The sequence below is a fragment of the Cladophialophora yegresii genome (assembly GCF_000585515.1).
Source record: "Cladophialophora yegresii CBS 114405 chromosome Unknown aczIN-supercont1.5, whole genome shotgun sequence".
NCBI classification, from domain to species: domain Eukaryota; kingdom Fungi; phylum Ascomycota; class Eurotiomycetes; order Chaetothyriales; family Herpotrichiellaceae; genus Cladophialophora; species Cladophialophora yegresii.
The window spans coordinates 3,224,289-3,238,446 of NW_006913049.1; the positions used below are offsets into that span (position 1 = coordinate 3,224,289).

The 14,158-nt window shown below is 56.3% G+C and overlaps 4 protein-coding genes across 4 annotated transcripts; all 4 read right to left on the reverse strand.

The window, feature by feature from the left end:
• Positions 1–1,547: 1,547 nt before the first annotated feature.
• A1O7_07888 (T-complex protein 1 subunit gamma) lies at positions 1,548–3,413 on the reverse strand (the record flags this gene model as incomplete). Its single annotated transcript, XM_007761884.1, has 4 exons — positions 1,548–2,929; positions 2,978–3,186; positions 3,255–3,321; positions 3,389–3,413. 4 exons carry the CDS (start codon positions 3,411–3,413, stop codon positions 1,548–1,550), a joined length of 1,683 nt encoding a protein of 560 aa, XP_007760074.1.
• Positions 3,414–4,084: 671 nt separating this feature from the next.
• A1O7_07889 (uncharacterized protein) lies at positions 4,085–7,966 on the reverse strand (the record flags this gene model as incomplete). The annotated part of the gene is made up of 1 exon (XM_007761885.1): positions 4,085–7,966. The coding sequence occupies one exon, from the start codon at positions 7,964–7,966 to the stop codon at positions 4,085–4,087; it is 3,882 nt and encodes a 1,293-aa protein (XP_007760075.1).
• Positions 7,967–8,555: 589 nt separating this feature from the next.
• On the reverse strand, positions 8,556–9,974 carry A1O7_07890 (ATP-dependent rRNA helicase RRP3; the record flags this gene model as incomplete). Its single annotated transcript, XM_007761886.1, has 1 exon — positions 8,556–9,974. One exon carries the CDS (start codon positions 9,972–9,974, stop codon positions 8,556–8,558), a length of 1,419 nt encoding a protein of 472 aa, XP_007760076.1.
• A 1,355-nt stretch (positions 9,975–11,329) lies between these two features.
• A1O7_07891 (uncharacterized protein) lies at positions 11,330–12,928 on the reverse strand (the record flags this gene model as incomplete). Its single annotated transcript, XM_007761887.1, has 1 exon — positions 11,330–12,928. One exon carries the CDS (start codon positions 12,926–12,928, stop codon positions 11,330–11,332), a length of 1,599 nt encoding a protein of 532 aa, XP_007760077.1.
• Between the last annotated feature and the right edge of the window lie 1,230 nt (positions 12,929–14,158).

The window sequence follows — 14,158 nt, forward strand, 5'->3', positions numbered from 1 at the left end:
AGAAGACTCTTTCGGGGTGCTGCTTCGACCCATCAGCATGCTGAACCAACGAGGTGTATGGAGGTAAAGCGCGGTACCGGTGGTCGGCGGTCGGCGCGGTTGGATCCATGCTGGGCATGCTGGCAATCTTCTTGGTGGGCATGCAATGCCCCATATTTCGCGAATCCATGTAAACCGCTCGCTCTGGTGTTGATGCCATCATGTTTCACCATGGCAGCGACACAGCGTCCCTGTATCGACTATTGCGCATATCCAAATCAAAATGTTCGCCCGTCTGAGAATCCGTATTCCGTACTGGTCTTTCAACACATGTAGCGCAAGGCATGATAGACATGCGCCGACAACTGTGCCGTTCTTCCTTTCGCGGCTTGACGTGTTTGAACCGACGGCCCGGCTCGTCGGATGTGTCCATCCATATACAGTATACAGTTGATGATCTCGATGAGAGAGAGCTGTGGGTGCAAGGACCACGATATGTGGAGAGCTTTCTCGGCCACACGGTGCCTCACGGGCCGCGACCTCTGAGCTTGACGGCCTCGACGCGAGTGACCCGTTGTCCGAGATCCGTAGCTCCGTCGACGAGCAGTCGGTCCTGTACTCTGGCCTGAGCTTCCTCGTCAGCTGATCGTATGCTCGAGAGACAGAAAGCCGAAAGCCTAGCGTGCATTGTTCGCGTGCAGCGCTCGCGAACGGACGCGTGGCGCTGCCTGAGTTGCTTGTATCCTACAAATGCATGATCGATGGTCCATCATTTGTTCGATGATGATCCGTCATTTGTTGCGTGGTCGATGATCCGCCTGTCGCTTGTAGCGTAATTCGTATTCGAAGGCCCAAATCAATGATCAACAAACCGAGCACGACGCCTGAAACGCCGAGACTTCGGGGTCGACCTCCACGGCCCTCTCCACAGAGGAAACAGGTAAAGATGTGTAGATATATATCAGACCCAGGAAAGAAACACCATGCCGTTGCGAACAGATGAAGAACATCGAGAAGAAGAAAACCAAAGCCAGGAAGACATGAGAGGAGGGAGGAAGGAAGGAAGCAGGGACAGAAACCTATACTTATACTTTCCCAGAGCACAGTGACGCGGACCGATCGATCGCCCTTGGCCGCCGGTTCTGAGTGCCTTCTCTGCGTGAATTCCTTCCCATACGTGACATCGATCAATCGAGTCAAACCTGGGGGACTTGAGTCATGGACGGGAAGGCTAGAAAGTAACAAGCTGGGGACAGGCAGGACGTGAAGGCGGGCGGCGTTAAGTCATCTCCAGTACCTGATCAATGTCACGGTCAGATATTCAGTTTCGAAGGCTGAATTCAGTCGTGCAGTGCAGTGCAGTACATACCGTGACTGCCCTTTCGCTTCGCAGCGGCGATGATGCACGCACCAACCGGCCAAGTCATTCATATCCTTGTCCCGTCTTCGTCTTCACGGACGGTCATGTTCAAACATCACTGCAATCGCTGCATCATACCGTCACTCGCTTCCGTGTTTCGGAGGGCTCATTGACTCATGCATGACCATCAATATTGCCTGTCGTGACTCTAATCTTCCCCTCCCCCTCCAGCCAGTCCGCTCCCACCGACCTGTTTCGCGCTCTTCGCCCCACAAATGTCATCGACTCTTAACAGCAAACAAGCACTCTCCACCGCCGTCTTGATACTCTGCATCTTCACGGCCTGCGGCTCCCACACACCATAATCCTTCATGTCGACCACCGCACCGGTGTCGCCGTCCACGCCAAAGCTGGACTTCCCCTCCGCCTGTTTCGCCCGCAATTGAGTCAATATCCGGATCGGTGAGGCGCCGGCGTTCTGAATCAGCGTGCGGGGGATGACTTCCATGGCCTCGGCGACGGCGCGGTATGGCCACTGCATGACTCCCTCGACGGACTTGGACTTCTGGGCCAGCCGCACCGAGACCGCCATCTCGGTAGCACCGCCACCAGGGGACAGACGGGGATGGAACATGACATTCCTCGCCACGGACATCGCATCCTGCAGATTGCGCTCGACTTCGTTGAGGATATCCTTTGACGGGCCACGGAGGAGGATGGTGCACGCCTTGGGATTCTTGCACTTTGTGAGGAACGTGAAATACTCGTCGCCGATCTTTTCAATCTCGAACAAGCCGCAGCCAGTCCCCACGTCTGAATCGACGAGATCGTCGACGCGGTTGACAATGGTCGCGCCCACGGCCCTTGCGATACGGTTGTTGTCCGTCTTTCGTACCCGTCTCAACGCCGTGACGTTCGCCTTTTGCAGATAGTGCTGCGCCAGGTCGCTGACGCCCTTTTCCGTGATGACCAGATCCGGCTTCACCGCCAGGATGGCGTCGCACATCTTCTTGACTTGCTCCTCCTCGATCTGCAAGATCTTGTTCCACGAATCTTCGTCCGTGATCTCCACGTTGGTCTGGGACTCGCCTTTCTTGTACTCGAGCGTGCAATCTAGCAAGACGATGCGGGGGTTCTCTATCCTCCGGCGCATGGACGCGTGTGTGATGTCCTTGTTAAGCATGACTCCGTCGAGGACCCGCGAGTCTTCGATTTCTCCACCAGGAATCTTCTCCACCCGGGCGTAGCGTTTGATGTCGATTTCGACGGGCTTCGAGGGCGCTGGCTGGGGCGATTTGGCGCCGTTGGTTTGCGGGGCATTCGAGACGGCGGATTGGTCCTGTGAGACCGTGCGGACTGCTTTGAGCGCAAGTGCGCAGTAAAGCTCCGAGTGTCTCGAGATGGTCTTGGTGCCAATGGACGATTCAATCAGCGAGATCATGGCCTTGTCACTTGACGTGTCCACGGGTATTGATATCTCTTCCACGATTGCCAGCGCGTCAGCGAGGGCCTTTTTGAATGCTTGGATGATCACGACGGGGTGGATGTTTCGTTCGAGCTGAGGGAGTGCCTGCGCAAGGATTTCTCCGGCTGTGCCACGTTAGTCCGGCAGTGCAATCTGAATGGTGACATGCGCACCTAATATAATAACCGTCGTGGTCCCATCTCCGACCTCCTCATCCTGCGTCCTGCTCAACTCAATCATACTCTTCGCAGCCGGGTGCGCGACTTCAATCTCCCGCAGAATGGCGTGGCCGTCATTAGTCAGGACAATACCGCCCATAGGATCGAGCAGCATCTTCAACATGGCCTTGGGACCGAGACATGATCGAATGATGTCGGCGACTCTGCGTGCCCGTATCGGTCAGTGTGCGTACAATGTGTAATGTGGGATGGAGGGGAACGAAATACTCACGTTTTCGCAGCCGTAATGTTGGATATCTGTGCTTTTCTGCCGACCTGTCTCTCGCCTTGCGCCGTGTCTGTGTGGTAGCAAGGGTCAGCACTGCTACGAGGAGGCCTGGAGGGGCCATGCACGGCTTCACTCACTCATCACCACCACGGGAGCCTGCATCTCGCCTGAGTCTCAGGCCAAACTTTCGACAGGGCTAATTCAGATGGATCGTGGGAGGTCAGAAAAGGCTGCCGTGCAGAATTGGAACAAGAAAGAGCCTGGACCGCAACGCAAGTTAGTGGGCTGCGGATGTCAGTAGGCCGTCTTCTAGTTGTACTTCGTTTGATATTTTGGCCGATGTGAATCTCCAACTTTTTGCAACGAGGCTGCGCTAGCGGCTTGACATCAAGTGTCATGTGATCCGCCGTATTTCGCCCTCCCTCAGGCTTGCACTTTGAGCCAACCGTCCTTAAAGCACACCGACAGCCGAGGACAGATTGATAGTTGACTGCTCTTTGCGTCGTCACAGGAAGTAACTCGGCCTTACAAAATTTTCATACACAGGTAGGTATCGGTAGGTCTTGTTGGCAGTGTGATGTCGTGTGTACCAGTGCAGCTTGGTGGTGGTCGAGCACAACCGGCACTCGGAAGAAGGGCAAGATGCTACAATAGCAATGCTATGTATGTCTGTTGACAATGTCTCCAAGCTTGGATCCCCTCTCCGTCTCTTGCAAAGTGTACGTCGACGAAGCCCTAGGCAGTATTATATACACGAAAACCCTCCAAAGCAACTGAAAAAGCAAAAGTCCTCGCGGCCTGTTCATATCGGCCTAAAAGCCCTCGCAGCCTGTTCATATCGGCTCCTCCCGAGGCTCGATCAAAACCTCATTAACAGCGACATGCGACGGCTGCCTCAACGCATACACAATCGAGTTCGCTATATCCTCCGGGTCCAGTATCTGAGCCCCGGAAGGCTCACCATACTTCTTGACCGCCTCCGTATCCGTCGACATGGTCAGGAGGTCGGTCTGCGTATTTCCAGGCTGTACGCTCGTCACACGCAGACCAGTCCCCGCTGTCTCCAGCCGCAAGCTCTGCAGCGTCGCCTCCACAAAGAATTTGCTGGCAGAGTAGACCCCCAGACCGGGGAAGACCTTGCGGCCAGCATCTGACGAGATGGCCACGACATGCCCACTACCGCGCTTGACCATGGATGGAACCACGGAACCGAGACAGTGGAGCAATCCTTTGCAGTTGACATCGACTGTGCGATCCCAGTCGTCGACATGTGCGTTGGCCATCAGCGTCCAATACATGACGCCAGCGCAAGACACCAGGATGTCGACCGGACCCAGCTCCTCGTTGGCTGCATGGATCAGCTCTTCGACCTGTCGTCGGTCGGTGACGTCCGTTTTTCGGAAGATGATCTTCCCGTCGCGGATCACCAGTTTTCTCTTGATGGCTTCGAGGGCGTCGGTGCGTCGAGCACCCAGAGCGAGATGAGCCCCTTCGCGAGCTAGAGCGGCAGCGACTGCAGCGCCAATGCCCGACGAAGCTCCGGTGATGACGGCCACCTTCCCCGTCAGTGGTCCTCTACGTGGCAGAGCTGCAGCGCCACCGAGAGCATGTTGCCGCGTAGGCGGATGCAGGAGCCATCCTCGAGCAAACCAATGTCGAGTGTAGGTCTCAAGCAGCACACTGTCAACCTTGGGTCGTTGAACCCCTGCTCGCAATGGTCTGGTCACGGCATTGTCCAGGACAACCACGCCCCTCAAGAATTCGACGTTCGGCATGCCACTGCGCAGAATATCGATGGTGAAGGCACCATCTCCGCCCCTGAGGACGCCGCGCTTCTCGTTCCACATTGCAACCCAATCGTCCCATGCGAGTGGTTGTGTGGGGTATCCAAGCTCTTCCAGGTCTCGGAAAACCGAGGGAGCGTAGACGGGATCCGGATCGCCAAGATGGAAGACGGTTTGCGAGGTCTGCGTCTGGTTGGCGAGGTGGACGATGGCTCTGCTCACGAAATCCACCGGTGTCATTTCGGCTCGCCAGCCTGCAACATCGGGGGCGTAGCCGAGTCGGATCGACTCCACGATGATTGCATTGAGCAGATCCGAAACGTTGCTTGCGCCGGTCGCACTGTGGCCGCTGATTGTGCCTAGTCGATGGATTTTCACGGGTATGCCGCGACGGCCAGCTTCCTGCACCAGTTTCTCGGCCACCCACTTTGTTTGGCCATATCCGTCCGCCAGTTTCTCCGGAACTGCGTCGACTTCCAGCATGGCCTCTTCCCTCCACCCATATTGTGAGGGCGGGAGTACGCCGTTTGTGGAAATGTATTGTACTGTTGCGCCAGCACGAGCCGCCAGACGCAGCATTTCTCTCGTCCCGCCCACATTGGCGTCGCGCAAGGCAGCATACGGATAGACGAGATTGACGTTGGCCGCAGCATGGAAAATAACGTCGACACGGCGAGCCAGTGCTTCGAATGCATCGGGTGAAAGTCCGAGTCGGGGGCGAGACAGATTGCCAGGCAGGATTTCCACACGTTCCATAATTGAATCGTGCCACAGTCCAAGGTCGAGCAATTGTCTTCGCAGTCTGGCGATTCCCGCGGGCAAATCGGCCTCTGACGGATCTGTGAACCGCACAAGACACAGGATTTTGGCCGATGTGTTCTCCAACAGATCGTTGAGGAGGAAAGGGCCCAAGAAACCAGTAACACCTGTCAAGAGGATTGTCTCGGCCTTACTTGCAGGGATGATCGTCTTGTTTGACGGCTGTATGTTGTCATCGAGGATGGAGTCTTTGCGCAGGACGTCAGGCAAATTTGCTTGCACCTCGGCGGTGTGGCCGTCTCTCACGGAGCGTATCGTCTCCAGGTGGCCATTCAGAGTGGCGGGGTCAACAAGGCGTGCAATGGGCACTTTGACCCCGAGTACTCTAGAGATTCTTGCCGACAAGTCCGCAAGGGTCAATGAGTGGCCACCAAGATCGAAGAAGCTGTGTTCTGGCTGTATCGAGCTGCGGGATATCTTGAGTGTCGCGGCCCAAATCTCGGCGATCGCTTCACTCGTGATGGGGTCCTGGTCGCCTTTAGTATGCCCGTTCAGCTGCGGCGCAGGGCTGCCATTGGCGACAGGGGATTTTGGCTTGGGGGGAGGTGGCAGGCGCTTGAGATCGACCTTGCCGGACACGGCATGAGTGGGTAGCTCGTCGACTTCAACCCAGAGAGCGGGAATCATGTAGTGAGCAAGGTAGGGTGAGAGAGTCTTTCTCGCCGCAGGACTGTGACCGATCTCATCGACTTCCAGGGCTGGACGATCCGCCGAAGCCTCCTTGTCTCGGACAACGTACGCAACAAGCTGTCGTTCGAGGGCCTCGCCGTGTGCTACAACAGCACAATGCCGAACAGCAAGGTGTTGGGTAATCTCACTCTCGACCTTCCCAGGGACGACAGAATACCCGCGAAGCTTGATCATGGACCCAACGCGACCCGTGATCTCCAGCAGTCCTGACGGCAGTATCCGAGCACCGTCTCCAGTCCTATACATGCGCGCTCCTGGCGTTGAATCGAACGGATCTGGTGTAAATGCCTGAGCGGTTGTCTCGGGGCGGTTGATATAACCACGAGCGAGCATCTGACCACCGACGAAGAGTTCTCCGCTAGCACCATGCTCCACCTTTTGGCCGCTCTCGTTCAAGATGTACGTGTGCTCTGGGTCTAGAGGCGGGCCTACTGGACAGTAGTTCGCCTCATTGTCCAGCATTTTTCCAATGTCACCGCAAGCGATTTCATGGGTTTCGCAGGCGCTGTAGCAATTGAGCAGCGCAACCTTGGGCAGAGCTTTCATAGCTCGACGGGCCAAATCAGTCGTTACGACTTCGCCATTCAGCCACAAGGTGCGCAGGTTGGGGAGCCGTGAACCTATCTTCGGGTGCCGGGCGAGGACCGCAGCCAACAGAGTTGGCGTCATCAGAGTCTCGGTGATTTTCTTGGAGGACATGAAGTCGACCAGTGCGGGCGGGTCGTAGCTCGCCTCGTCAGGCACTGCGACGACGGTCGCTCCTCGCAGAAGTGGCCGAAGAATCTCCCAAACGAAGAAGACATTGCAGGCAACGCGGTCCCCTGGTTGGAGGTCTCGAACCCCAAACCGCAAATCGTACGAGAGCACAGGTGCGCGATGGGGGTTGGCGATGCCCTTGGGCTTGCCTGTGGTTCCCGAGGAATAGGCGACGAAGGCTAGCCTGTCCAGGTCATCCTCTGCGGGAAGAGGAGGTGAGTCGCTGGCTGCTCCGTCAATTTCTCCATTCGTTTCTCCGTTGGTGTCTGGGTGCTCCTCGTCGAGGACCACGAGAGGAACGCCGTCCTTGATCTTGCCGACCTCGGATCTGTACGTGACGACTACAGCCGGGTTGGCATCCTCGATGACATCTGCCAGCAGCTCGGGAGGATACGCTAATTCAAGGACGAGGAAGGCGCCGCCTGCGCGAAGTGCTGCGAGACATGCAATCACGTAGTCGGCACTCCGCGGCAGCAGCACTCCCACGAGGCTGTCTCGCCCCACTCGGTGCTTTCGCAGACGACAGGCCAGCGTCTGGACGGTCCGGTCGAGCTCCGCATAGGTGTATGTCGACGTGTCGTCCTCAAGGGCAACGGCACTGGGCGAGGCCTGGACCTGCTGTCGGAACAGGGCCGACAGGTCCTTGGTGGTATCGATGATGGGCATGGTGGGCGTGGAGGTCATGGACCTGGTTAACGTGGAGCAGTGCCCATCTCAGAGGCGACACAGATCCAGATGAAATATGATTCTCGCCGCTCGGACTCGGCTATCGGATGCCCTTCCAAGCACCGAACAGGTGTTTTCTGTTGAGTAGTTTGTGGCAAGCCCTGCCACGCACCTGGCGGCGTCGACCAATGAAGCCGCGGTACCTTGAAGACGTCATCCTGAAAACTTCGACAATGGCCGAATTGGCGCCTCTCATTCGCCGACGCGCGTCATTCTAGAATCACAGCCTTCATCACCACATGCTTAGCATCCCGCGAGATCTACTGTCTGTCTCTGGGGGTGGGAGGCACCCGAGTCTTTTCAGACTCGTGCTCGCGAAAATGGGTGGTATCCTCTGACATCTAGCGCAAGATAGCCTCGTGCCGGAGTTACGTTCTGCATCGCCGAGGCTGCTCTAGTACGGAATACTATTCCTCGTACGCAATTAGGCGCCCGAACAGAACAAACCAAGGCCTTTTGATTCCCCACGGCTGTGGTTGCCTAGAAGCGTGGACATATATCGTAAACGTGCACTTCTATCCGCGCGAGTCTACCCTTCGTCCTGGTCCATGTCGTCTCGCCCTCTCTTCCCGCCGCCCTTCACAGTCCGCTTGTGCCTCAGCGTCGCCCCCTTCTTGCCTCGGTTCTCATGTAGTTCCTTCATCTCCAGGACGGCTGCCCGCTGCGCGTCGCCGACTCTCTCAGCCAGCACCATAACCTCCTCCTTGACCGTCTCATGCTCGTTCAACTTCTTGCCCAGCGCTCCTTCAATCCTCATCCACAACTCCACGTCATACTGCGTGACAAAAGAAATAGCCTTGCCACTTTTGCCCGCTCGCGCCGTACGCCCAACCCGATGGATATACGTCTTGCTGTCGTGGGGGAGATCATAATTGATCACGAGGTCGACTGAAGGAATATCCAGGCCCCGTGACGCCACGTCAGAAGCAACCAAAATATTGCGAGACTTTGCGCGAAATTTGTTCAGCGCCGCCAGTCGAGCTTGCTGGGACAATTGGCCGTGAATAGGAATTGCCGAGAAGCCGAGCGTCCGCAGAAGGATGGATATGCGTTGCGCCTCGTTGACCGTTCGTGTGAAGATGATGCCCGTCTGGCCAGCATACTCGTTCAAGACATGGATGAGATACAGATCTTTATGCTTGTGCGGGATGAACAGGTATGATTGTATCAGTGTTGACACCGTCTGGTATTTGTCCTGAGAGACGGCCACCCGCAAGGGGTTTGACAACGATGCTCGTTGCAAGGACTCGACTTTGCTCGACATGGTGGCCGAGAAAAGATATGTCTTTCTTCCTTCTCTTGGGAGGATCTTCAGGATCTTGTCCAGGATGGGGCCGAAGTCCAGGTCCAGTAGTCGATCGGCCTCGTCCATGACCAGATACTTGAGTTGGCGCAGAGAGAAACCTTTTGTGTTCTCGAGATGATCCAGTAGCCGCCCAGGCGTTGCAACAACAACATGCGGTTTCTTGCCCAAGGCGATCGCTTGTTGAATCATATCCATTCCACCAACCAGAACAGCACAGCGAACTGCAATCACCGAGCCCAACGCAACCACCGCATCGTTGATCTGGTATGCCAGTTCTCTCGTAGGTGCCAAGATGAGTGAATGCAGCTGCTGCGGCTTATCCATGAGAGCCTGTAAGATTGGAAGCACAAACGCTGCCGTCTTGCCGCTGCCGGTCTCTGCCAGCCCGATAAGATCTCGTCCTTGTAAGGCCAGCGGGATCGCTTCGGCTTGGATGGGCGTAGGTGTCTTGTAATTGAGTGATTCGCAGGCCTCACACAGAGACTCTATGATTCCTAGCTCTTTAAATGTCTTTGGTTTTGACGGTTCTGTCGTTGGCACCTCGTCGCCACCATCGCTGGCTTCGGAGTGGACTGCTGAGACGACGGACTCGTCGTCAGAGGACTCGCCATGGCTTAGTTTGCGTTTCTTGAGAGGCGGCATTGGTGCGATGGACGAAAGCGAGCCGACTCTGGTGGCGGTGGTCAAAGTTCAACGCCATACACATCTACCAGAAATCCGCAGACAAAATTTTGTGGATCAATCTTATCTTATCGGGATCCTCGACAGCCTCGGGCGCAAGGCTGCGCTCCGGCTGATTCTCTGCTCTACCTGACTCGCATTCGGAACAGCCGGACTCAGACATGACTCTGTGAGTTTTCTGCTCGCCTTGATCCCGCTACCCGCGTCACTCTAGCATCGACAGACTTTTCCTCTTTCCACTTCGCAACATGTATGCTCCACCCAGGCCGCATACCAATATGGTACCGAGACCAGACTCACGAGAGGCCTAGCCTCTGCTGCAGCCCAAGTAGAAGCCTCATATGCCTGATGTCACCGACACCGACGCGAGAGGTGACGTACAGAAGTCTTCCTCTCTACGCACCCAATATCAGACAGATACCCATGGCACCTCCGATGGCGAACTCTCGGGGCACAGATCGTCATGCGATTTCGCCATGCAGAAGTTGTGGAACAACGGTAACCGACATGGGAGTCCGTCGCACATGGCCGGTCCATGGTCGTGCGGGGAGTTGGCGAGTGAGGATGCTTCTTTAGCGAGCACAATTACGACAGTGGTGGCAGACCTGGGGAAATGCGGACATGGGACATGGGACATGTCACACGAGTGAGATCACAGCTATCACCGCTACGGCGGCGACCCACACACGGTCTGCGTTGCAGATCCTGGGGTAATGTATGAGCTCCCCATGGGCTCGGGCATCAACTGTCTGCAGATGCAAGAAGCCGCCTCCCAGCGCGGCTATCTGTGCCGCGTCGAATCAACCCCAGAACGGCTCGCCAGACGACGTCTGATCCACCATGACGATGCGAACGCGGGTGATCGTTCGCGTCGCGATCTCTTTCCAATTCATATCCTCACACCACAAGCATGAGGTATGGAGAATGCCTACACACGGCTCAAATGCCAGGATGCATGGATAGAAGACCTCTGATCGCCATGACGATGTGGAAGGTGTGTGATCATTCGCGTTGCGATGCGAGGGCGGGTGAGCATTTATGTCGTGATGCGAAGGTGAGTTGATCAGTTGCGTCGCGATCTCCTTCCAATTCATATCCTACGATGCAAGCATGAAGCATTGAGGATGCATCGACATGGATCAAGGCGCGATACAGGTAATTTGATGTCATTGTATTATTGTACTAGTCAATACCGCCCATACTCAGCTGAGCCTTTTTTCCAGCCACAATTGCATTGCCATCTAATCTATACACCAGGTCTGGGTCCAAACAGCAGAAAATCACTCATGCTCTCATTCCACACAAATGACGTTACTCTACAGCTCGCTCTTGGTACGGGCAGCGTTCTCCACCTGCACAGAGTTTCGCTTCTCCTCGAGCTCGTGGCGCTGGGTGACTGTGGCGTCCAAGCCCATCTCAGCGGCCAAGGTGAGCCCCTTGTTGGAGGCAGCGGCGCCGGCAACCAAGGCCTGGTCGCCGTCGAAGTGCTTGGCGATTTCCTCGAGGGGCGTGTTGCGGGTCTCGACGTAGAAGAAGTAGACGATGGCGAGCTCGAAGCCGAGCCACACGCAGTAGAAGATGTAGTACTTCCAGCCGATGCCGTCCAGAGCGATGGGGTTGATGTACTGGTTGAAGAAGAGCGCCACGTCGACCATCAAGAACATGACGGTCAGACCCTTGGCGCGGATGTTGTAGGGCAGGATTTCCGCGCAGTAGCCGACCAACATGCCGGACCAGGCAATGTTGTACCAGAAGTAGTAAATGTAGATCATGCCGACGACGGCGTTGGCGGCGCCTCGGGAGCCGTTGATGGCGTAGCGCGCCGAGCAGATGGTCCACACGATGAAGGTCACCAACATGCCCGTGGTGGAGATGAGGAAGAGCCTGCGGCGACCGACCTTGTCGACGAAGAAGCAGGCGCCGACGGCGATGAGGAGGTTGAAGATCTGGAGAACGCCGTTGATCAGGTTCTGGGTCAGCGTGTCCGTGTAGCCGATGTTGGTGAGGATTTTGGTGATGTAGTACGAGACCAGGCCGTTGCCAGACCATTGCGAGAAGAGACCGGCAGACAACAAAATGATGAGTCTGCGGCGGTTGCCCTTGGTCTTGATGAGTTCGAGCCATTGGTTGCCCTCGATCTCCTTCTCGAGCGTGAGGGTGTCGCGGATCTCAACGAACTCGAGCTGGACCATCTCGTCGTTGCGGTCGCCGTTGGCATGGACGTCGAAAAGGATGTTGAGACCTTTCTCTTCCTTGCCGTGTGCGATGAACCAGCGAGGCGATTCAGGGACGAACCAGATGAAAACCACCTGGATGATGGAGGGAGCTGCCTGGACGATGGTCGGGATGCGCCATGACCAGTTGTTGTTGATGTGGTCGGTTCCGTAGGTCAACCAGGCGGCAACAATGGATCCGGCATACCAGGTCGTGTTGTAGATGGTGGTGAAGATGGCACGGTGTTGAGGGTGCACCAACTCGGTGATAAGCAGAGGCGAAGCACCGTGGGCAATGGCGACGCCGAAACCGAGGAGGAACCGGGCGCCCAAGAACATGCCAAAGCCGGCCGAGATGGATTGCAGGACGACACCGACCATCATGATGATGCAGCCGGTCAAGATAGCCATGCGGCGGCCGAGGTAATCGGCGGCGTAGGGGACAAAGGGGATGGCGGCCAGAGAACCGATGGACATGATGGCGTTCAGGATCCCGATCTTGCCACCCTTGGGATGGTTGAAATGCTCCTGCCATGGCTGAAGAGACTGAAGACCGTTCATCATGGAACCGTCGTAGCCATTGGTGGCACTGGTGAGGACGACGAACATGAGGCAGATGTATGTCCTCCTTAGAGCAGGATCCCTATACCATGTCTTCCTGGGGAACTGGCGACCAGCCAGCTCGAAGTATCCCTTCGACATACTGGGCGGTGTTGTCGATGATGCGAGGTGTGCAAGGGACCAATGAGACAAGAAACGCAGAAGACTTGGTCTACGTGAAGCTTGATGGAGAGAAGAGAACACACAAGACGTGGACCAAGGCAGGTGTTTTATACAGAGCGACCCTCGCCGGGCAGTTTTATCTTGCCCAGACAGCCGTGTAAATACCACCGCGTGTTTTTTCGGTGTAGCGTTCTAGAAAGCCTGCATCCACCGCTGGCCAGGATTCACAGAGCCAATCATGGGCAAAGGTGGCGCCGAAATGTTGCCAGAATGGGTGGATCTGATGGCCCGGTGTGGACGGCCTGGTCTGGATTGGACGGTCATTCCGAGACGATGGCCAGGGTAAAGTGGCGGCCCTAAGAAGCTTGAATCAAGGCAATCAGCAACGGATGAGGGAGGTGGAAAGACGGTACTCGTACCAGCTTGTTTTACCGGACGGTATCACAGGACGCGTGCCATCGCGATCAGGCGCATGGAAGAATTCGATCGCCTGAATGCAGCGGCCGGCAGAAGCAGACGCAGGGAGTCGACGGAGCCCCCATTGAGGAAGTGATCGGACGAGGGAGACGATCGCAGGTGGGAGTGAGGGAGCGAGTCGTGGAGCTCCGCTGGAGAGAACAAACACCCCATGGCGGCGGATGGGACTGATGGGACATGGGCACGAGGCACGATGGGACAATGCTGCGATGGAGCCGCCATGCTTCTTGCGGCTGGTGGAGGGTTGTCCACAGACTCCGAGGACTTTGCACAGGAGTCTCTGGACACCGGACAGGCAAATTGACGATTTATCCTATTACCCGGACACGCTCGTCGCCACCACGGCTGCGGGAGTCGATCAGAATCTTGGCCTCGAAATCACCCGCCTTTGGTGATTGCCACGATCTCCAAACAGAAGCTCGGAACAGTCGATCTACCACTTGACATCATCTCAAGTTTTTCTTCCGGGAAAGCACCACGAGTGTCGCCTCCAGCAGCTCTAGCTCACAGTCGAGTTAACGTGTACGCTGTCGCGGTGTCTGTGGGTGGGAAGCGTGTCGCCAGCCTTGGGCTAAACAAGGCTGTCGTTCTGCAACCCCCAGGCACCAGTCACCAGGGTAAATTATTGAAGTGCAGGAATCTACTCTCGCTAACTCCACACGCTATGCTGGGGCAGATTAGATGCTCGTGACCCTGTCCTTGGGATACACACGGGGGAACATGGAGCATAGC